Raw genomic sequence first — 25,205 nt, 5'->3', positions numbered from 1 at the left:
TTTTTTTTATTTTTTTAAAAATTCCTTCAATACGTGTTCGCTTAATAATTTGTTAGATAGTCAGTATTATTTTTAAACATTTAAATTAGTCTATTTCATTTTCAAATAGGAAAATAATAATAAATAAATAAAGAAACTTGCATGTATTTTTACATTAAAACCGTTTGACCATTAGTCAATACAACTTACAACAAGCCTAACGATGTTTAAAACGCACATTTTTTTTCAACAAATAATTTTAAAATTTTTTTTTTAAAGTGGACATTTCTTTTTTTTTTTTAAATTTGTAATGTATGTAAAATATTTTGTAACAGTTTAATTACTATTTTTAAAAAATCTAAGTCATTTTTAACGTTTAAAAAGTTTAAAATAAGTTTGTGTTTGTTTTTATTTAAGACTAGTCAATCTTTAAGACAGTCTTAAGTCAATTCATCTTTATTTTAATTGAAAAAATTATGCAATGCTATTGATGATATAGAAGCAATTTTTTTTAGAATTAACGTTTTTTGTTATAGATTTATTTCTTTTTGATTGATTTAAAGAATTCTGATTGATAAATGTCAAACGTATGTTAAATTGCGATACATCGCGAAGTCTGACTGACAATCTAAAACGCTATAAAATTTCTTACAATGCCCTGGCCTATTTTTACATAAACAATAATGATTCTTGAGTATTTTTTTGAAAATGTAATTTGATCACTGGGTAGGCAGTCACTATTCGACCACTAGATCACTATTCATTATTCCCTATTTTATAATAATAGTAATATATATATATATATATATATATATATATATATATATATATATATATATAATCCATATTTGCATCCAATTTTCATTACCTTTTGATTTATTTGACAAATTATTGTTGTATAATTTCAGACAATACTTTTAATTATTACAAAATTTTTTATTTTTTTTTTATCGTTGATTATTTTAGTTCCTTCAATATCTATACAAGACACAATACTTTTTAATTGAATAAATTCTAATTCCTCAGAGGTGCAGTATTGCTTATCAGTGTAAGCATAAAATTTTTTATAACTAAAAGCAGACTATTTTATAAAGATTTTTATCTCCATTTATAAATGATGTTTCTGATTCCACTACGTTTTTTTTTTCTCTTCATTCACAATAAATTTTGTACTGAATTATTTCATTACATTTTCAATTTTTATATTTCAATATTTTCATTACATTTTCAATTTTTTCATTTTTATTTCAATTGATGACCTGCCTTGTCCTGTGTTTCAATATTTATGTTAGCTCTTATTTTAACAATCATTTCTGTTTCTCAGTTCTTAATTGATAAGTTTTCCTTGTACTTTATTTATTTCTTTTTTCCTGTTTGTTAGGTACTAAATATATTCTGATTTTAATCATAAAATTTTCTATATTTTGTGATTTTAATAAATCTTTAGCTTATTATAATTAGGTTTTACTTAGTTTAAAATAATTGTCTTAACCTCAATAAAGTTATATTTGTTTGTTTATTTTTGCCTTGGTTTAGTATTAGTCACTCAAAATAATATTTTTATTAATTTAATGAATTTACCATCTTAATTTATATATTTCTATCTGTTTACTTAGTTTTTTTCTATTTTTAAAATAGAAAATCTTGTTTAATCTGTATTCTTTGAGTTTTTCTTTATATTCTTAAAAGCTTGCGTGAGGTGATTAAATGCAATTTAATTTTAATTAAACACAGATTATTTGTATTAAACATTTCTTTATTTAGTTTTTTTTAAAGGATGACTGAGTTGAAGAAAAGCTATTCCATTTTTTAATCTATTATTATTAATCTATAATGTTTTATTTGATGATAAATTATTGATCATTATGCAATTTTTAAGGTCCTTAATTTCTGGAAAAAAAGTCCTTAATTTTTTTGATAAAAGTCCTTAAAAGTGCTTAATTTTTGCTTTGATAAAAGAGTGGAACCCTGATTTAAATTGCTCTAACTCAGTTGAAATAATGAATAGTTTGAAAAAATTAGCTAGATGTGGGAAATATGGTGATATAACTTATAACAGGGCTCGAAAAAACTCAGAAATTTTACCAGTCCCCGAGAACGGCTTTTCCAACAATGTACCCGTCCTCCTTTGAAACTAACCCGTAGCTTCTAAATAAATAAAAATATAATTTTCTCTTATTTATTACAAACATTTATATAAATTGCACAATGAATTAGTAGTTACTAGGATTACATTATACAGTAATAAAAGAAATACCAGGTTACTAATAGTAACCTAGTATGTCTTTCTTTTATGAAATCATTTATTTCTTTTATGAAATAATTTAAATGACAAAGGTTAAGTTATCTGGAATGTCAATTTATCCGAGGGTACTGCGTTCTTTTCTTTTAAATGAATCAAATATGACGTTTGCCAGTTCCACAATCAAGTCAATGATTTACAGAGATTTCTGCATAAAAATCTGAAAGGGGTTTTCCATTTTGGTAGATGTTCATAATTGCGTTTAACGCTTCTTAATTAAGACCAGTACGTAATGTGTTTTTTTGTAAGTTCATTCCTGAAATGCCCCGCTGCAGTACTCCCAGTCAAAGAAAACATCAATTCCACCATGCGCAGTATGTTGCTGTATTTCTAGATTATAGGGTCATTTTAGAAGTGAGGCGCTAGACTCTTGTAAGATTACAAAAATCAATGTATCACGAACATTAACGGGAAAATGGCCGTCTGCGCGGACGTCGGATTGGAGAAATTCGTATTCCGCGGGGAATTTTTGAATGCCGCGGGCGGGCTGTTTTTCGAGCCCTGACTTATAAATATGTAAAACTATAAGTTGTTAATAACTTGAAATATTTATGATAAATAGTAACAATTTCGAGCTTAAATATTTTTTTCTAACTTAAGTGTATAATTAAGTGTCAAATATAATAATTAGAAATACTACTGCTTATTTTTAAAAAAAATGCATGCATAGTCTTTGTACCTCTTGTCCTTAACAAGATGAACTGAACAGTCTTCAGTTGCCGCTTGCTGTACCCACTAAGTGTCAAAACGAAAAAGGACATTCTAACGCTAGGTTGCTATATCGTGAGTACATAAAATTAGTGCAAATATTTACTTATATTTCATATATTCTGGACTTATTTTGACAAATAATCTACACTTTAAATAGAACTATGAAACTGAGAAATGCACACTTTAGAACTGAATTCTCTATATTATGTATTTTAAGTCCTTTTTATTCATTCCATCCTGAGTAATTCCTATAACATTTAACCAAATATAAAAGATATTTACAGAAAAGATAGCTGGATTAAGTAAAAAAGATAATTTAGCAAATGCAGTAAGACAAAGTGACATACAGAAAAGATTTCTTGCTGTCTATGCCTATCACATGTTCCCAGGTTAAAAACTGTTAGTTTTTATATTAAGAGCTTTCCAATTGTCCTTAAAAGTTCTCTCTATTTTTATATTAATTTATTCATTTTCTTTTCCTTGTTTTTTTTGCTACTTTTTGAAGTTTATAGTTTTGTAAATCAAAGGGAAAATTCTATGTTATGATCTAAACAGAGTATTTTTCTATAGTGAGCAAATATAATTAATTTTTTTTTTGCAGCACCTAAATTTTCAATAATGAACAAAAATTGATGTAAATAACATTTTGAATACTTTCTGCAAATGTTTGGGTATTAATGAGAAGAAATGAAAGTAACCAATGTCGTTTTAGAACTAAAATGTCACGACCGTAAGACAAAATGTTTCTCTACGCCAATAAAACTGAATGCACATTCCTATCTATTTTTCATGTTTAATGCAGGATAAATTTTTAGGGAAATAATTTAGAACCCATTGAAGTAGTCTTAAAATAAATATTATGTTCAAATTTAGCGCTTAAAATTCTATCTGAATAAATTTCGAGGGAAATAATTTTGGAACCATTCAAACAACTCGAATGAAGTAACATTTAATTTTGGCTAATAAAATTTTTTAAACAAAAATGTATGTTGGATATAAAAATTTTATATTACGGTTGTTCTCTTTGTTTAGCATTCAGAGAAATCATATCGCTTATTTGTTTTATGGTAATGTTATTAAATTTTAAGACACTCCTCTAATTAGTATTTGCTTTTTTTTTGTTTCTAAGTTTGTGTCATGCAATAAGAAAGAGTTTGCATTAAAGAATTTGTAGAAATAATTTTTTATTCAGGTGATTTGGGAGCTACAATATATGTGAACTAAATCTAAAGAATAGTGATCGAGCGTTCAAGAAAAAATGTGAATATAAATAGTAATGCATGATGTTTTCAAAGCTGTTTTTCTTTTGAATTTTCCCACAATTTCATAACATCAGAGCCTTTAGTTTTTTCTTGTATTCTTTTTTGTAACTTTTCTTCCTGTTCTGATGTGAGCTCTATCTTCATGTCATGTATGCCACCATTACGTATGAAGGTGCCACTGGACCCTTGTCCGGCTTTGAGTGCCATTGCATTGCTTCTAGCCCAATGTCTGAATCCCTTTGGGGCAATTTTCCACTCTGCAAACTCTTCACTGCGATCAAGCATTTCGGTGAATAATTTATTTGTTGTATTTTTCATGTATTCGAAGCTGCTTTTATTGACAACCTCATCTAAGACTTCTTCATTTTCAGCGACGTCTGATTCATATTCTTCTCCGAGAAATCTCGCCAATCTTTTAATCGTCTCTTTAGGATTTTGTTTCATGTCTTCAAAAGTAACGAAAAATACATTTGGATCATTTCTGTGCTCATACCATGACAACAAATTATCGAAGTAATCATTGAAATCGGTCTCTCCCTTAATGAAGAGTTCGAAAAAATCTTCAAATGTACCATCATTGAAATAATAGGCAGGAAATAACTTGGTGTGGTAATAAAATGATATGCAGCAATCTCTTGGGTTTCTTGCTACGTAAACGTACTTAGCATCTGGGGAGTATGGTGTAAGATTAAATGGAAAATGAATTTTTATGCATCCGGGTCCTGGCATTTTGCCTATTTCGTCTGGGCCTAACATTTCGAGGAAAGGACACAAAGAGAAATAATCCTTCACAGTATTTGGAATTTGGCCTTTGTTGAGAACCAGCATTACCGTTTGAATCATCCATGTTGTACCACATTTTGGGTAGGTGGCTACAAATATGTCTTTGGAAGTTGGCTTGTATTTCATTGCTGCTCTAATTATGTCTGGTTCAAAGCACTCACAATACTTGTAGCCATCGACATCAACGTACTTTGGAGTCTTTTTTACCATTTTCGTCAGAAGCTGAGTGAGGAAGAAAAAAAATGAATGCTTTTTAATGGAAGTAATTTATTATCAATATAAACTTACTTATCTATTGAGTAGATTGAAACCGATATGTAGAAGTAATGTTTTAAGCTAAAAAATTATATCTATCCAAGAATTTAACAAATGTTGCTAGCCAGTAAAAATATTTACACTTTTTCTAGTTTTTTTTTTTTAAAATTAAAAATAAATACCTCTATGCATAAAAATCAAATACTTACATTTGTTTTTATTACAAAATAAAGTACCTATTATAACAAAAAACAATTATTTTATGAAGTATCAAAATAATAAAAATCTATGTGTATTTGAAGTATGTTTTTACTTCTGAATATGAATATTATCCGAGAATTTACGGTTACGCGTATTAAAATTCAATATAGTGTCTTTTTTTTATTATTTTTTTTTTAACAAATTTATAAAGTGAATTACAACTTCGTCCTAACTTAACTTCCGAGTCAGCGGGATCCGAAAAATTATGAAGGAAATTTCTGAAACCTCGGGCATCGCACAATAATTACACGATTGCTATGGATAAAACCATATGTTTCTTAATATTATTTTGCTGAAAGAAATGTGAATGGAACAAGCGGGTTTTTTCATCTTGTTTTCATACCAAATTAATACGTTACGAAAATTTCGAATCGATTACCTTTCGATGGGCTCGATTTTGCACATGTTTCATCGTAAATCCATGCTGTTTTTTATTCCTAGATTTCCTCATGATTTTTTGATATCCCGATTTTTTTTTTAATGGGATATTATCTCGGTTACTGAATTTCGAATCGCGTATTTGAATAATAACTTTTTTACTTACGAGATCGATTTGCGCCGACTTCGTCATGAATTCACAATTTTTTTCGCACTACTTTTGCAACTGTTATACCTACGTAATTTTTAAAATTCCGATATTTTCTTCATTCACTCATCGCATATGGGTAATCACCTATTGATTTGCGATCACGTTCGTTCGATTTTGCATTGATTTCTCTGTAAATCCATATGGTTTTTCAGCAATTAGTGTTACAAACATGCCATTATTTAATAAATTTCTTACAATTTTTACAGTTATACTTACTATTCATCTAATGGGGGGGGGGAATAGGAGGGCGCAGCATTGAAAAAATTCGCTTTCTCACGCTTTCAGAAACTACACACAATTATGTAATAAATACAAAATGTTTAAGTAGCAAATATTAATAGTTTTTTTAATAGAAATTTTGGTTAACAGGATAAATTTTAAGCTACTAAATAATAAATGATTCTATGTGTAGAATCATCAGCCCAAAAAATGACATTGTTTTTTTCGTTTTAAAAAGTTTTTTTAAACATATAATTAAAGTATATTGATTTTGATTTGAGCTATAAATTGTTTTGAATCAATTGAAGTTTGCATGTCATAGGCAGTTTAAAATTCAATTTCAAATATTTATTGTTAAAAAAAAAATATGGTGAATGTTGAGGTGTAGGAGAAATATATATTTAAAGTTTATTAATTTGAAGAGGATGTAAAGTGACGCATATTCTAGTGAATTCAAGAAAATCAGCTTAAAAAATTCAATAGATATAAAGAAATAGTTTTCAAATCGTTTTTCTCCATTGCAAACATTGATTGGGTAAAATATTTTTCTACTATGGATTATTCTATATCTATTAATAACCGACAATAAACCCATATTAATGATTTTAGACTTTTTTAAACTTAAATCAAAAGCTAACGGTTATAAGTTTTTATTTAAGTATTGTTTTTTTTAACATATATTTTACTTAAATGACAATGACCTAGTTTTATCAAATTGTGTGAATTATATGAGGAATCAAACGTTCGGTCGAAAATATGGTCTTCACTTAGAGGCTGCCCCTCCTGCTCGCTCCTCTCACCTGCCTACGTGATTGCTTCTCACTCATCAATATATTTTTCTTAAAGTCTGTTATCTTTCAAAAATAAATAAATAATACAAGGATATCTTAGATTATTAAATATGTAATTTTTTAAATTAAGATGTAAGAGCATTTTGTTAATATATTAATTGTAACGAAATAAAAGATTGCTTAAACTTGTAAAATAATCATCTATCATTGAAAAAAATTAGACTAGGAATACAGATTGAGCGAAACAATAAATGATAAGAGATAAACGAGAAGTAATTTTACTCGTTAATGATAACTTCATATCAGTGTGCTAACCTTGTTCAAAGTTAATCTCATATTTTAATAATAGTTAAAATTGAAAACGGCTTTTAATTCTCTCAAATTAAGTTTCTTATATTTTTTTAAAAACAGGAGAATAACGATTTTTCAGACTGACAATAGAGGGCGAAAATCTCGAGAGAAATATTTTTACAGTTGTGGATAAATAGTCATTATTAAAAGCAAAAGAAACAATTGCGGGAAAAGTATTTGAAATTGTTATAATTTTCAAACAAACAATTGTTTTCTTTTTAAATATAAAAAATAATGAATAAAAAGATATGTAAAAATTTAATAGCAATAAAAATCTTGCTTTAATTTCATAAATAGAAATGAACCTGCCAATCAGATTTCAAATCTGTAATTGCATATCAACGAGCTGCAGATTGGCTCGCATAATATTTTTTACTCTAACTAATTAACGAATGTTAAATTTATTTATTCCGACATACTCTCTAAACATTTTTTTACAAACCATCCCAATTTTAGATTTCTAAGTCTAATAGTTATTGCGCAGCAAAACGAAATGTAACCTAAAGTTGATAACTGTAATGTAAAGTGGATAAGTCTAACGTAAAGTTCATAAACGCTATTCAAATCACTAGTGAGAAAGGTGAGGTTTAAAACACCAACAATTCCCTGAAAGCTGAAAGACACTTGAAGATTTTGAGAATCACTTTTCAACTTTTTATATTCTCAAATAATTTATGTTCGAAATACATGTGTAAATTATTTTACTCCATTTTTGACTAGTACTTTAAAAAAATCTATAATAAGGGTGATAATTACTGGACATCCTGTACACACGACTCGTATTTTACATCATTTTAATAAAAAAGTTATATTTTTATTCATTAAATAAATTGCGTTGGTAAAAGAAAAAGCTATGACGAGCATTTTATTATGAACAGCATTTACTGATATTATCAACTATTACGGAATTGTATTCTTAAAAATCTTAATTTTCTAGGAATACGTGAATTAATCGGCGGCAGGAAACTACGTAAAATATTTAACGGGACTATTATTTTACTTTTAGCACATTAATATATAAGTTGCAATTTCCCAATATAGAATAGTTTCAGATGCTGTAGGCAATTGGATGATTTCGTTGTCGATTACTAAAAGTAAAGAGTTTTCTTCTGCTGTTTTTTGTTAACTTTTTATAAGCGTATTCTTCTAACTCCTTAAAGACGCATGCCATAAAATCAACAGTAAAGCTACTAAAAAAATTTTGTCTTAAAGCTTTTTGTTTAGTTTGAAAAAGTAAATATGTAACATGCAAAATATTAAAAAAACAATCTTATGAAATAAGTAAGATTACAAGGAAAAATTATTCCTAAAATGGTATTAACTAAAATAATTCTGAATAATTCTAATATATAAATTAGTGCTAATTGAATTGATAATTAGTACTTTCTTCGTGATATTACGAACGGTTAATTCATACTTATTTGAATAAAAATAAAAGGCTGCAATATCACTTATCAAGTTAAGGTATGCTGACATTTATAAAATTTAAAATAGTATAATATTTAAAAATAATTTATGTTAAATTTAAGTCAAAAAATTAATTTCTATGAGTTTTTGATGCAATCTTGAAACGGTCCCGAAAATAGGACCATTGACATTAATGAGTAACAATTAATATGGTTCTCATAGTTTGGTCAGGACGAGCAATCCAAAATTTGGACACCTTAATGTTAATTATACTTTTTACTTATTTCTCCTTATCTCGAGAACGTTTCGTAAAAATTGAAAAATGTTTGCATACAAAATATAAGACTTCCTTAAAATACGATTTCTCAGGAATTATTTGACCGATTTCACTCAAATTTTGTATTTTGCCACGTAAATTTACATACTTTAGAATAATTTTAAAAATTTCATACTTTAAAAGTCAAAATTTTTTCTAATATTATTAAATAAAATAATAAATGTTTACTGAAATTTATTTTTCGCATGTAATTATTTTTGGATGTTATTAGCAATTTTAATATAAACTCGTATATATAACTGCGAGCAAAATTTTTTCAATTCGCTTAAAAATTTCTTGAGATACGGCGAAATACGAAAAAAGTAAAATTAACATTAGCACCCCAAACTTTGGATCATTCTTCTGTCCAAACTATGGGAATCCGAATCTATCGAAAAAAATATATGTTTATTCAGATAAACTAAATTTTTATGTCTGTTTTCGTGATTGAAAATATCGTCTGCACTAACTAATTAGCATATTTGAGGTCCCCTTTTTGAATCATTAGGTTTCAATCGTGAATCGTAGAACGTGAATATCAGATCATTAGATCAAAAGCTATTCAGGGTGCTCCTTCAATTTGGTGAACTGTTCATACAAATCAATAAAAAAAAAGCAATAATAATAATAATATATATATTGCTTTTTTGAATACGTTTCAACTTCACATGAACTTTAACTTTTGTTTCAAACTTCACATGATTCTTTCTACAATTGGTTTATGAGAACAAAAATCTTTTTTATTTTATTTTTTATTTATTTATTCTTTTTTTTAAAGAATTCAGTAGTATAGAATGCTCATGCACTAGAATTGTATTCGGAGTATTGGACCAGTATTGTCTGAGGATAGAATCCTTTGCTATCGCCAATCGCCCATTAATGTAGCTCTAGTGAAACGTTAACTATCAAATCGTAGTTACTCATACACTAAAAATTTACTTAAAATATTCATTACAAAGGATCTCGAATAGTATGAAATTTGAAATCTATTTTAAAATTAATTAATAAAATTTAAAGTTAATTTCAATAAAAAAAAAAAGAGCGGAGCAGAAGGTAAGGCACAAATAATTTATTTTAAAATCAAGTTACGAAAGCCAAAATCTTACCTGAAGTTCTCAATCCTCAAATATAATAATTTGTTATGGTAACAAGAGTTTGTTGCCTCTGTTTTTATTAACCACGTGAGGTAGTTATTATATGGAAATGGTCATGAATGCGTGGCGGATTAAAGCTTAAGAATGGCGATAGCCTTGGTTCTTTCATGTAATTCCTCTGAATCTCATTTATTACTGTGTTTTAATAAGAGATTCGTCAAAATTATTTATTTTTCAACATAATATGTGCAAAAGTTTCAATTTTTTGGTGAAATTCATAGCTGACTTTTAAATTTCACTACGGACGACAAGTTATAATCCTTCTATGGAAGGTATAGAACGTTTCCTTCTGTAAACCAGTGGCGGAAATGAGACTTATGTACTCTTAGATTTTTTTTAAAAAAACTTTAATATTATAATGAAACTTTCAAATTATTTACGCACTTCGGTTTCTATTTATTTTATTATTTTACAAATGCACATGCTCTTTCGTGAGCATTTTCTTCAATGTATAAGCATGATTTTTATTATTTTTTTAATCAATTTTGGACCCCCTCCCCCCTTTTGTTAGCAAATCACAAAACCCCTCCTATGCTTACGTCTATGTTAGAAAGTCGGAATAATCCCTTGCGTAAACTTGACCTTTTCTGAAGTAATCTAATTTTGGGAATAAATTCAAATGAACGATGTAGCTCCGCAAAACTCGTGTTTAAATTCATTTTATAAAATTTTCGAGTAGAATATTCTTTAGGAATCTTTTCTATTTTCCGGTAGTATTTAAAATTCATGCCTCTTAAACTGCTGGAAGAAATTTCTGTGTAACTATTTCTTATTTCAAACTTAACATCTACTTCAAACATCACGTCTATTTTTTTTCTCTTTAAAATTCTATAAATTTTCTTCCGAATTTTAAGAAAAATGTTGAAATAATATAACTTTAATGTCTTACGTAAGGATTGCTCATACTCTTTCACCTATAACGTAACATTTGAACGGCTACTAGGTGCTTAGAACCTCAACTTTTAAGGTAACTAATTATTTTTAAAAAATTTTTTTACTACGTTATTAGGAAAAAAATCACCGTATTCAATGAAATTGAATGAAAAAAAAATATTCTGATGGGCTATTGGACATTAAAAAAAATGATACTGTTTTTGCTAAATCATTAGAAAAAAGGTCCTCAAGTAAGTTTGTGGTTTGAGTCGTAAGATCTGTCAATCAATTCCAAAATGAAGCTCATTTTGTATCAAGTTATTGCAAAAGTTTGCTTGTATCCAATTAGATTATATTAAAGGAAGAAAAAAGTCTTATGCATGGCCCAAAAAATTGTAGAAGAATGTAATCAACAATCAGAATTACGGAGAAGTACCGTGAGCACTCACTATTTAGTCATCCAGATTTGATCAATGAAAATTTCAACTTCTTTAACCACGTGTCGTTACAACAAAACTTATAAGATGTTAAAAGGAAAAATTCTCCGTAATCATGTGACTTTATTAGATCTGATTTTCGTTTACTTTGTTTTGGAAAAATTCGTCCTGCAGAAGAAGGACAAACCGTCCTTACGGCTTTGAAGAAAAAGAAAAGAAATAAATAAATAAGCAGATTTTTATGCAAAGAAGGAAATCAAAAATGTGTAAAGGGAAATAAAAAATGACAGTTATAGGAAATGTGTTGGAAAATACATTACTGATAAATAAATAATTTTTTAATGGAAATGTGTTGTGTTTCATTTCATTTCAAATTGCCACGAATGTTTGCAATTACTTCGATATAACGCGTATCAGAATGGAATAAACTTTCTTACAATGTTACTTCTAAATATCATATTTTCCCCAATTCGATCACTCTTTCAATTTTGATCAATCTTACTTTTTATTTAACTTTTTGGTAACATTTCTCACTTTTTGAGCAACAAATTATTTTTAGAAATAGTTTGAAAACTGAACCATATTTAAAAGCTTATTTTAAATCTTAAAAATAATATGGATGTAGTGCTTTGTTACACTTTGACATTAGGAAGAATAAATTTAATTGTAGCTCGTCATTATGCCAACAATATTTTTTTCTCAAATTTAACAACTTTGGATGATTAAGTAAATAATAGACAGTTGTATTCTTTATAATAACGTGTTTATTTTAAGTTAAAATAGAGATTTAGAATTTTGCAAAAGCTATTGTTCCCTAAAAAAGTTAACGCAATTTGAGATTTACTGCGCATGAAGTTATAATTAAAGTGCATAAGTTTGCGTTACGGTTTACATAAGACTATACAAAATATCTATATTAGTTTGACTTTGGTTTGTCTATCTCCTCAATTAATTCCGAATTGAAGGGATTCTTAATACTTTAACAAAAAATTTAAAAATGTAATAAAGAAGAATAAAGTAAGAACATGCGTCGAGCAACAAAAAAACATATTGTATTGTAAAGCACAAGTGCTGTGCTATCATCTTAAAGAAAGAATGATATGACTGTGGCTAAAGCGGCTTATCAAAGAAATAAACATTGTGAGAAGAATATAGAACAATTTAGTAAATATTGACAGGTAAATAGAAGCAATAAATTACACAGTTCAAAGGCAACCCGCCGCTGATAAGTATGGATAGGGACATCTTTGCACTTGTGCACTATAAAATAATTATGCAATAAACTACTGGAAAAGAAAGTCGGAAAAAGTATTTTTTGATTGTTATGAGATTTAGATTTATAGGAAAAAGATACCGTGTTAACGGGAGAATTATATTTGAAAAGAAAGAAACATTGCATAGAAAGCATTAAAGAAGAATGCACATGTTTGCATTTCTATAGATCAGCGGTTTCCAAAAGGTGTTCAGCGGAACCCTAAGGCTCCGCGGAAAGATGACAGATTTTCCGTGAGTTAAGACTCTTTTTTTTTTCAAACCAGTAATCATTTCTGAAACTTTTTATTGACAAACCAATAATTTATTATTTATTTAATATTTTGGTTATTTTTATGAAATTATTCAATGAAAAATAGACTGATAAAATTTAAAAAAAAAATCCATAATTATTTCATCTTATTGATGCATAAGTATTTCTTATCGAACTTTAAAACGTGAAATAAAATAACCAAATTCATGAATAAAGAATAATTTCTTTTCGATCATCATTCTAACAGATTAAAACAGTTCCTTTTTTTAAAAACCATAATTCAACTTATTTTACTCAATGCGACTTAAGTAACGCCAAAAACTACTAGGCAAAACGTCACAGCTGGCATATGAATGTTTGTATAAAACCAAATTTGAAAGCAGTTATTAATGAAACAATTAATAAATTTCCTTCTTCCCAATAAATATTTTAAAATTAATTTCATTTTTTTTTCCTACCAAATTTTCATCTGCTAATGAGCTTCTTTTTATTTCAGTCGGGGTCCCGCCAAAGGAAGCTCGACCTTTCAGGGTTCTGTACCCGAAAAAAAATTGGGAATCTCTGTTAAAAATGAAGATAGAGTTAATAGAATTTTTTGATAATTGTTTCCCTTTTCAGTCAGTACGTCATTTCTTTTCCCTATATAAGTTTTTTCCTTTCATAAAAATAAATTATTTTTTTAAATTTTTTTTTTAAGTTTTCTTTTTTATATCCTTTAATTTTTTATTTTATTTAAGCTGCTTAAAGGTTAAACAGAAAAGGAATTTAAGCTTTCTTAATGTTAAAGAAGAATACTTCAATCACAATTTTCTTATTTAATAAGAAACTAATTAATATTTTTCAATATTTTATATTCATTGAAATATATTTTGTTAAACTTACCAAATGTTATATTTTTATGCTGTAAAAAATTTTTAAAATTTTTTCGAGTTCTACTTCCAACCTTAAATTTTGGTAATTAGATTCAATGGAGCACATTTCAATGAATGAAACGGATTAAAAACATTCAAAAATATTAATTAGTAAAATTAATAAAAGTAAAAATTTCGTTCACATAATGCTCCATTGGTTAACTAAAAAATAAAACCAACTCTGTCTGAGATGAACTCTTAACTTGATGTGAATTTCTAAAATTTTTAAATCTAATAATTAATTTGTTTAATTGTTATAAAGTTTGATTACAAATAACAGTTTAAAGTTATTTTTTTGTATGTTTTTGTTTGTTAGGACAAAAAAAGAATTTTATTTTTTTATATTACACAAAAACTTGGAATCTTCGCAATAAGAAAGTAATTTATTGGGTAAAGCTCACGATCCTTAGATCAAAAGTTATTCATGTGGCTGATAGAAAATGCTCATAAAAGTTAAACCATAATAACAAAAAACATATTACATTAAATGTACAAATTTTAGCTTTATTTGTTAAAACGTTATGTCACGTAGCCTCTATAAACTATGCCTTCCTAAACTGAGTTCACTGTATTCTGCTTCTGAGGAAAACGGTTAATATGATATAATCATTTTTCGCGTAACACAACTTTAATTTCAGCGACAGTGGAAACATCTACAATGTGTGGATTATAATCCGACAATTTCGTTCATGCACGGTTAACGATGCGTAGAACCCAGAGTTGTTAAACTAGGATTACTTAAAATAATAAAAAAGAACTTCTATTTAAAGTGAAATTATTACATTATTTCTGGTAATCATCGCAATCGGAAGACAGAGCAAGTTCATTTGTTTGATATTTTACAGCAATTTTTTTTTTTTTTTTTTTTTTTTTTTTTTTTTTTTTTTTGTAGAAATCTGAAATTTTCGAATAGCGTCGAGCAGGAAAAGTTTCAAATATTTTAAAAATTTTTGTCAAGTTAGTCAAACAACCTAAAGAAAGTAGAGAGAGTTAAAAAATTTAGCTTTGTTTCTAATAAATTTTAAATACTACTAATTAAGATGCACAGTGAGCAAAATAAAAGTCGTACTTTTAAAATTTGATTTCTCAGGAAATATACAACCATTTCGACTTAATTTTTTATTTTGTGAACAAATTAAACCTTTTTTTTTACTATTCTTAAATAAAATAATAATAAAAAATAAGTAATAATAAAAATAAATAATAATTAAAAATAAATAAATACTTACTAAAAGTTATTTTTTTTGCATTAAGTTATCTTCAGATTAACGAATTTTATAATCGTTTTTAAAAATTTTTCATTTTGCTTGAAAAGTTCTTGAGATACGACTAAATACGCATAAATTAAGATTAAAATTTAGGGATCCACATTTTTTTTTAAAAAAAAGAAAAAAAGTGACCACTCTGAATAACTTTTGATCTAATGATCGGATCTTCACTTTCTAGGACTCAATCTTAATGGCTCGACGGGGTGACTTCTAAGTGCAGACGATATTTTAAAATACGAAATCAGACAAAAAAGCGTATTTTCTTTCAATGAATATGCCTTTTTTTCGACGGATTTGGATTTCTGACCCCCAAAATATAGGAGGTACTCGCAATCGCTGGGAAACATAATCCCCATAGTTTGTCAGGAGAGCAGTCCAAAGTTTTGATCCCTTAATGTTAATTTTACTTTCTTCATATTTCACTATATATCGCAAACTTTTCAAGTGAATTGATAAATTTTCGCACACAATTATAAAATTCGTTTGTCCAAAGGTAATCACATGCAAAATATAACCTTATTTTTAAGATTTATCATTTTTTATTATTTTATTTAATAATGGTCGAAAAAATTTTGAATTTTATACGATTTTTTGTATTATTTTAAAGAACATAATTTTACATGGCAAAATACAAAAATTGAGCTAAATCGGTTGAATAATTCCTGAGAAAATTAATTTCAAAAGAGTCAGATATTTAAAATTTGATTTCTCAGGACCTATACGATCGATAGAATATCAAGTAAAAAACAGAAAATAAAATGTAAAGAAAAAACGAAATCTATAAAGCGGGTAGCGAATTCAAATAAACTTACACGTACGGGAAAATTTCCAAGAATTATTTAAAATATTTTCGTAATAAGATTTTGTTCTGTTTTTCCGTTACGTTTTATTGAAAACTCGGAAAAACAGAACAAAGTCTTATTACGAAAATGTTTTAAATAATTCTTGGAAATTTACATGTAAGTTTATTTGAATTCGCTACCCGCTTTATAGATTTCGTTTTTTTATTTTTTTTTATTTTTTATTTTCCGTTTTAACGTGATATTTAATACTTAATGTGTTCGATTTTGTTAAAAAAAAAAAAAAAAAAATTCTGAGTGCTCCTCACACTATAGTATTGATATATTTTGCTTTGGCTATATTGATACAATGTTAGAAAACACTCCTTTTTGCAGGTATAATCATGTGAGCTAATGAAAAGATTATATCTTTCCCCCCCCCCCAATTTTTATTAGAATTTTTATTTTAATAATTTTCTGCATCTCTTTTCATTATTCTGTATTTTTTTCCATGCTGTATATATATAATGTAAAATGATGCAGTCGGACCGTGCAGGAAAACAGACACAGGATTTTAATGAAAACGAAAGAAATTTATTTATGTCATACTTTGTTGAGTGGCAAGAGAGAAGTGTAGATCTCCATGAACGATCAGTCTTTCTGGTAGGGAAAATCCGAAAATGTTTGTATTTAGGGAAAAGAGAGAAATCTTAGATACTACTATTGGTTTAAGAAATAGTTCGAGCGATTCTCACGAAGTTTAAAGGGGAAAATGTCTTTATTTAAATTTATGCATAATTGGGCCAAAAATGGATTTAAGAACAGGATGTGGCTTTTGAAAGTGTGAGAAAGCATTTCTATTTGAATAATTAATTAGTAATAAAATAGGAGTTGTTTTATAGCGAAGAAACTAACATAAAAATATTAATAGAAGCTTTTTATGTTGCATATATATATATATATATATATATATATATATATATATATATATATATATATATATATATATATATAGGGAGAGAGAGAGAAACAAAAAAAAAAATTAAGGAAAATTAAGAAAAAATATTGAGTCTTATTTACTGTGCATAAGCTGCAAAAATACATAGAACCCATAAAATAAGGTAAAAATACAAAGAAAACAAGGAAAAACATAAATTTTTCACGAGAAGACGAAAAATTGAACAAAATAAGTGGAATAAAATAAAATTTTAGAAATATTAAAAATAAATAAATAACTGAATAGAATAAGGAGATGATATAATCTCGTCGTCCCCTCATACTATGTCCGCAAAATCGAGTGCTTTCTAATATTGTATTAATAAAGCCAAAGCAAATAATATCAATACAATAGTACACTCATATTCAGTGGATCGATAAATGAGTACCAAGCATGCTTGGGAACAAAACACTGGGGGTTCCGCGTTCGGCTGACCACCTGACCGGAACATCTGCTCTTGCACCCCAAAGCCCAAGGTCAGGAAAACAGATGGGCACAGTAGACCTTGGCCCTCTATGGGCTGTCGCGCCACTGAGTATAGTTTTCTAGTATACTCATATAATGTGTACATATTTATAGATAGATAAATTGTATCCTGCACAGTATTTGTGTTTTTTATATTAATTTTCGAAAAACTAACCTAACTCGTTTACCTCTCCGAATTTGTCTACTGTGGAAACGGCCTTTTAGGAATCACAGTTACACGTGATCGCGTGTAGTAAAAATATCCCCAATCACTTCTCTTTGTTCCAATTTCCCCTAGCATTCAGATTTTAATCACACCTTTCTTCATTAAGATTCATCATATTTTGAAAACGTCTTAGTTCTTTTCTCATTTAAATATCAATTTCAACTTGTCTTTTTTACACTTCATTTCACAATGAGCGAAGCGGGGGTGCCATCCCCTCTGCAGAGGATCAAAATTGCGATGACACGTCTTCGGACGTAAAGGAACTACAACTACAATAACTTCTCAATGAGATTAAAGCAGTTGTCCTAGTTCAGGCAAACTTTGTCCCGCAGTGGACTGATGGTTAAGACACGGTTCCCAGCAGATCACCGAAGTCAAGCATCACTTGCATCACTGGCTACGGTCAGTGTGCGGTTGGGTGACCACTTGGATCAGTCTGCGTAGGGACCGAGGGTGTGCAGTATTGGTCCTCGTTAAACTGTGCTACCGTAAAGTGCTCGACTTCGCGCGCAGGTCGTCGGGCTACCGAAGCGGGGATGCCATTCCCTCCGCAGAGGATCAAAATTGTGATGGCATGTCTTCGGATCATCCTCCGGGATGTTTCCCAGACCGTCGCCAATAGCCCATTGTGCAGCTTTAGTGCGACGTAAATTAACAACTACAACTACTACAACTCAGGCAAACTTTGGTTGGGTCTCTATCTTTTAAGGAATTGGTAACTAATTTTAAACCATAGTTTCTACTACAGAATGGCAACAAGGAAATGATAACGTCGGATCAATGGGCTTTTCGCATTGTGATTGGCTGTTGACTATCACTCATGGTTGCAAGAATTTGGGAAGTTATTGCGTTTATTGTGAATTAAAATAAACATTTCAATAATTTTGTGCACGCCTGTCTGTGTTCTCGCGTAATCTCGTATTTGGTGTGATGAAACAATTGGTTCATTGATGGATTGTGTTTACATTTATTTCGTAAACAGCCACTGGAAAAGAGGAGATTTGTGCTTAAAAAAGAAATTAGGCGAAAATGTTTTCGAATTTTTAGATATTTATAAATGTAACAATAAAAATGAATGTTTTCTTTGCTATGTTTATTATTTGTTTTTAAATAAAAGTATGTCATTTTGATATTACGGAGTGTCTATTGCACCGATTATCGGCGCAGTAAAATTCATTTTGCTATCTTACCGATCAAATTTTTAACCAATCATAGAGCGTATCTGTCCACGTGACTCTCCGATTTTTTTTTCAAAAATAATTTAGCTCTGTTTATCGTAGTCAAGGCAGCTACAATTTTTGTAGCATCTTTATTTTCTTCATATGAAGAATAACAAATAGCCATTCATGAATTTGAAAAAGAAAAAAGGACGATCTTCTGGAAGAGAGAAGCGAAAACTTTACAAAATGCTTCAAAGAAATTTAAAAAATTTGATAAGGCTCCGCTGGAATTGAAATACACATGGTGGAAGAATTCATAAAAAAAAATGTACAGATAACAGTCGCCAATCCAAGTAAGTAAATTTTGTATTGTTTAATTAATTTTTAAAATGTGTTATTTAAAATGAATTATTTAAAATGTGTTAATTGATTAGCAACATCGTTCCTGATGTCACCATGTCAATAGTCACTATACACCTTGTAAAGAACAATTTAACACTCTTGTTTTATATGTTCTCTGACCTGCTATCTATTATTTTATATTGTGTCTGCAAGCCCTTATAGAGTTTAGTTTATACATTTTTTATACGTAGTTTGTTTTAAAAAAAATTTATTTTCCAGAACCTTTACTCAAAATTGTCCAGCTGCTGTCTCCAGATAAACAATTTTTGCAGATAAAATCAATGAATGAGGATCATGACCATGTCCTTTCCGAATCTTTGTTCCGTTCTTCGCCTAAAGAAAACCTGATACCTGTTGAGCACCAAGAGAAAGTTCAAAAATATGTGAATCTCCAAGTATCTATATTTCTATTCCATTTCATATAGGTAAAAATTTTTCCTACATTTACTCTAATTATCTCCATTTTTCTATCATAATATTGTTTGTATAGTTAAGAAATTATTTTGTTACTCAGAGTGATTTACACTGACTTACGTGTGAATATTATAATATCTATTCGAACTTATTGTTGTTGCTCAAACTGTTGTTAATGGAGATTTCTGTATCGTGATCTGCGGCAGAGTAATCGCAAGGTCCAGGAAACTTACGGGCAGTGACCCGCGAGAAACTAAAAGAAATGTCATAGAAAGGGACTGACTCGTAAGGTATAACTTGTAGTTACCCCTAGGCAATTATCTACGTATATTTTTTAAAAAATTTGCAAGTTTAAAATCTGTTTGGCACCTTGGCAATTGTAGTTGCTTCGCCAGATCACAATACGAAATATCCCCTGTTTTTTTACCTCGCCATAATGTCAAATGTATTTTAGTTATATATAAGAGCATAGTAAATTTTCATATGCAGTCCTTGCTTTAAATTTTATGTATCCATAAAATATGATTAGAAGCAAAGACACATAGAAAATTCAAATTCTGAATTTGTTTTTGACCAAGTAAAATAAGTTTTGAGGCAAATTTAATGTTTGTGTTCTAAAAATAAATTCAATGAAATACTTGTAAGTAAAGCATGTACATTGACTTTAGTTATGCAAACTGTTATAACAATATAATTTTTTTAATAATTTAATGCATGACCCTTATAATAGTATTATATTAGTAAACAATTTGTTTCCGATTGAGGAAGAATATATTCGGAGTGTTATTATCATAAATAGTGATTTTGTGCTGACATTTAATATAGTTCATATTTCTTTAAATATCTTTATTCACTTTAAATTATGACATAGTATTTTTTATGATAATGATCTTTTTTTTATAAGTTTTACTGTGTAAATATTTTTATTTAAATAGTATTGTAAAAGCTTAAAAATAGAAATAAATCCAAAAAGTTAATATAAAATGCATATAACAAAATTAAAAGGAGTTTAAATAACGCATCATCACCAACTCACTAATACATATACAGTGATACCTCGAGATACGAGTTTAATTCATTCCCTAACCTTGCTCGTATCTCAAAGCAATTTTGCCCATTGAAATTCCATTAATCCGTTCCGTCCCCAAAGATGCTACCCTCAATTGTTTTTGTTGTGTGTTTTTGAATAAGGAAAATGTATTTATAAATGACAAATACTATATAAAAACATAATAAAAGAGAATGTAAAGCAGAAAAAACTGCTTTTATAAAGTGTACATGCATATTTGTATTTTGGTTACTTAAATGCAACTTACACACAACTTAAATGCTACTATATGCTTAATTTTAGTCACTGCTTTTCTCTTCACTGGTCTTTGCTTTTTTAGCCAGATTTAAAAACTGTCCAAGGAGGTTTGTTTCTTCCTTTTCAGAATGCTGGAGAAATGAGTTAGGCAAGTCTCATTAAATTGCTCCGATGTACTACCAGTTTCAACTTTTTCAGGGTGTTTCTTTTCCACGAACTGTGAAATTCTCTTCCACATTCCCAAGAATTCTTTTATCTCATTTGTAGAGATAACCTCCTCCACCTCTGGTTCTTCCTCAAATCCAATTTCTTGCAGTACGCCCGAATGCTCACCCATCACCAGGTCCATGGATTTTCTCAGAGGCACAATCTCCTCCTCCGCTGGCACTTCGAGTTCGAATCCTTCAAAGCTACGGACTTAGCCGACAGCACAATTTTCGGCTATAGACTTCGAGGCTCGGTGGGTGAACGGGAGCATTGTCGAGGACGAGAAGGGCTTGCAAGGCCATTCCTCGTATCTCAAATAACTCGTATGTAAGGGCATTTGTATCTCAAGGTACCACTGTATTTGAATCTTTTTTATTCTTAAAGACACAATTTTTAGATCTAACATTATAAAATATAAATGCAACAATAATGTGAAAGGAACAAGTATATTAATCTTGCATTAAAACAATTTCAATTTGGTCAGATTTATTATTTTCCCTTCCTTAGCTTTTCTAACTGCACAATTTAGCAAATGAGATTACAATACACAATTTAGCAATTCTTTCTAAAATTAAAAAAAAAATTTCCTTTTGTTTTGTTTTGCATATTTTAAAAAAAATCACTCATTAAATGGCCCAGAAATTAATTCTATTATTTATGCCGGGTTCCCATCGTCCTTAAAAACTACTTTATTTTTATTTTAGCAATTTTTATCTTCTGCAATGATTTCTTTTATCTAGCTTTTTTTTTTCTTAAAATATTTTATATTTTTAGGTTTAACGACAAAAGTTGTTGGTTTGAAGAGGAAGAAAGGTAATAGGCCCACTCCTTTTACAAGAAAAGCAGTTTTGGAGGGGAAAAAATATGCTTATGAACTGCTTTGTAGATGAAGAGACATTATCGAAGACCATAAATAAAGGCATTTTGAAGAAGAAGCTGCTATAGAATGTGGTATAGAGAAGGTTTCTTGTATGGAATCATGTGTTGAAATTAATGAAGTGAAGCTGTTCTTTACTTCTGATGGGTGTCTATTGGTTAAAAATGTGATTTTACAAAATCGAGAATGATGACATGGGAATGTTATTCATGCAAACAAGATTGCGGTATGGTGATACTATTTTGTGCGACTCTTATTCGCAGTGGTATCACTATTCCTGTGTCGGCCCTCTGCAGCCTCCAGAGCAAAAGTATTGTTCAAAATCTAAACTTTTTAGACTTTTTTTTTTTTAGCTTATTTTGATTTTCTTCCTGTGAGATATATTTTGAATAGATATTTGTCATGTGTAAGCCAATTTTGAATAAATATTTGTCATGTGTAAACCAACTTTATATTTTTTTTAATTCTGAAACAAACTTTATTTCTTAATTAGTAATTTTTATTGCCTTTTTTTTAAAAAAAAATATTTGTTTAACCATTGTCAAATTTCAAGTAAATGTCCACATAAAAACTCATCATTTACCTTTCATTATTAATTTCTGATGGACTTCAATGACATAAATTTTCCCACCAAGTTGTTAAATAATTAAGTTTCTAGGTATAGGTGTTACCTATTTTGATAGAATAGTACTTTACTTTCAATAAATTTGCATTCAGTATGTTCCTTTTAACTGTAATTTATGTAGTATATGTTTCTTTCAACTTTGTGATTGCTTGCTTCTAATCCTAATTGTATAAATTTATATTTAGTTTTTTAAATCTGCTACATTTTTGTCCAATAAAAGTTTAGTTTCTTCCTGCATTTGTGTTTGATGAAATTTTGATAATATACAAGGTTTTGTATTTATAGAAATGTTTCGAGAATAAATTTTTAAAAAATCTACTCCTTTCTTTCCTACACTTAATCTTTAAATATTGATTATAAAATTCCTATTTATCAACTTCCTCTGTTTTATGAAGATTTTACTTTGAAAATTATCTTTTATATTTGATTCTTAATTTAAATAAGTGCAACTTAAAAAATTTTAACCTCCACAACATATGTATAATATCAAACATGGTATTACTTTGATACAGGCACTGAAAAAATTAAATCGAATTTAATTAATTTTAAATCTTAAATGACAATACAAATAAATCTGAGTTACTTAAGATTCCAGCAGTTTATCTTCACACAATTTTATTTTTTAACTTATTTTTGTGTCTACTCCAGGTTAGTGAAAGGACATTTTATACTATGTCCCAGGTTCAAAAAACAAGTGCTTTAAATTTCTCAAGAAATACTTAAAGGATTATTTTGTAACTTTGAAGATGTTTAGTTTTTTGCGCATCAGACACAGATCTATAGCAATTCAGTTGAAATTTGAGACCTCTACCCGTAACGCAGAAAAAATTCTAAGTTTATTTACAATAATTCTCTTAAGTGGTAAAGTGACAAATTTAGCTTTCAGTGGTCCAAAAGTAATCGTAACTTGTTTTGTCAATAGGCAGGGCTGATTACGCTCTGGAAAAATCCCGAATTTTTCGCTAACAGTGATCCTAAGATCGAAGGTTCAGACGTTTCAAAAAATCATTGATCACAGAAGTTTCTGGAAATCAAATTTTCAAAGGCGAAACTTAAAGACACAGTTTATTTTATTTGTTTGTAAGGGAGAGCCAGATACTTTATAAGCTTATATTCCTGATAAATATTTATTTTTTATTAGTAAATGGTTATTATAATCATAAACTCAAGAAAAACATGCAGTAAAACCTTTTTTTGTGCGTTGGATAGGGACCGCATAAAAGAAATACAAAAAAAATTATAAGTTATTACGTATAACAAACAACTTTATACGATATAGTACCTAAAAAAAAAATTTATGCGGTGCTTAGGGACCGCATAAAAAAAGTTGGACTTAAAAAAAATACATCAATGATTTATGAGAGAATGCTTTCAATTAAATTAGACCTAAAGAAATTTTAAAAATAATTAATTCTTCATTGTCCATGTACATGGAGAAGTTTTCAAATTATGCGTTAAATAGTTTGCTGCTACTCGTCGTAAGCAAAACGTGCATCTTCTGAAATGGTTAACAATAGCTTGAAGATAGGATTTCAATTGATTTGTTTCTTAGTACCATAAAATCGGTGATCAGTTTTATGAAGACGGTCGACTGGTCAATTGCTTGTAAACCTCATGAAGTGTAACTTTAAACACCAAATTGTATCTCAAAAATTTCAGAGTGACCCTCGTATGTACGTAACTGACTCTGCCTTATCAAGAGATTGTTTAAAATAAATGAACAGAGCATCGCGAAATCCAGATACATCGTTGTCAAGGAGAGACCACGTAATCAGAGTTCGTCCACAACATGTATATGTACATTGATAGGAAAAATTAAACTGGCGCTAACGCCGCTAAGATTCATATACCGCATAAAAAATAAATCGCACAAAACCAAAACCGCACAGAAACAGGATTTACTGTATTTGTAAATTTTAATTACTTCTCCTGGTCATCATAGGTATGTATAAAATTTTAAATATATTCTAAGTAAACTAAGAAATATTGAAAAAAAGGAAAAATCTGAAATAGACTAAAATTATGGAAGAAAAAAAACTTAACGCTTTTTTTTTTTTTTTGCATCCTGACTGAATTAGGAAGTAATATGACCCTTCATCCATTAGTTACATATGTAGTTTTAGTTTAACACAAAAGAGAAATTCTTGGAAATTGATCATGATCCGATCTAACTGTACAAACAAGTACGCTTTTAAAACATTGCCCCTGTCCCTGAAGCTGATATGCCTTCAACCATCAAGATTAGAAGCAAAGCTATTTTAAACTGAAAATATTTTGCCATAGTAAAAACGAATTGACTATCCTTTAATGGCAGAAAGGGATGTTTGTCCTGAAATGTATCGTAACATACATT

At 28.6% G+C, this 25,205-nt stretch overlaps 2 protein-coding genes and 1 long non-coding RNA gene across 4 annotated transcripts in view; 2 read left to right on the top strand and 1 right to left on the bottom strand.

The window, feature by feature from the left end:
- Positions 1–4,185: 4,185 nt before the first annotated feature.
- On the bottom strand, positions 4,186–10,464 carry LOC107455386 (sulfotransferase ssu-1). Its single transcript, XM_016072927.4, has 2 exons — positions 10,333–10,464; positions 4,186–5,259 (listed from the first exon to the last, which is right to left on the bottom strand). Exon 2 carries the CDS (start codon positions 5,245–5,247, stop codon positions 4,282–4,284), a length of 966 nt encoding a protein of 321 aa, XP_015928413.1. The 5' UTR covers positions 5,248–5,259; positions 10,333–10,464; the 3' UTR covers positions 4,186–4,281.
- A 2,598-nt stretch (positions 10,465–13,062) lies between these two features.
- The window catches only part of LOC107455384 (uncharacterized), a 48,277-nt gene continuing 36,134 nt past the window's right edge, over positions 13,063–25,205 (top strand). The window contains exon 1 of the mRNA XM_071178618.2: positions 13,063–13,196. The gene's annotated coding sequence lies outside the window, so the exon portion shown is untranslated. The remainder of the gene's footprint in view (positions 13,197–25,205) is intronic.
- LOC147808068 (uncharacterized) lies at positions 18,988–23,170 on the top strand. 2 transcript variants are annotated; one of them, XR_015434697.1, is made up of 3 exons: positions 18,988–19,374; positions 19,643–19,848; positions 22,125–23,170. It is a non-coding gene; the product is annotated as an uncharacterized LOC147808068 (long non-coding RNA). The 2 variants fall into 2 exon arrangements; XR_015434698.1 differs by lacking the exon at positions 19,643–19,848.

Source organism: Parasteatoda tepidariorum, chromosome 6, assembly GCF_982258835.1.
Source record: "Parasteatoda tepidariorum strain Cologne lab strain chromosome 6, Ptep-v5.0, whole genome shotgun sequence".
NCBI classification, from domain to species: Eukaryota; Metazoa; Arthropoda; class Arachnida; order Araneae; family Theridiidae; genus Parasteatoda; species Parasteatoda tepidariorum.
The sequence above is the reverse complement of the archived record's forward strand: the minus strand, read 5'-3'. Positions and strand labels throughout refer to the sequence as shown.

Bases quoted from the DNA above. Each gene is read 5' to 3' on its own strand.
- LOC107455386 (XM_016072927.4), bottom strand. From the start codon at position 5,247: ATGGTAAAAAAGACTCCAAAGTACGTTGATGTCGATGGCTACAAGTAT.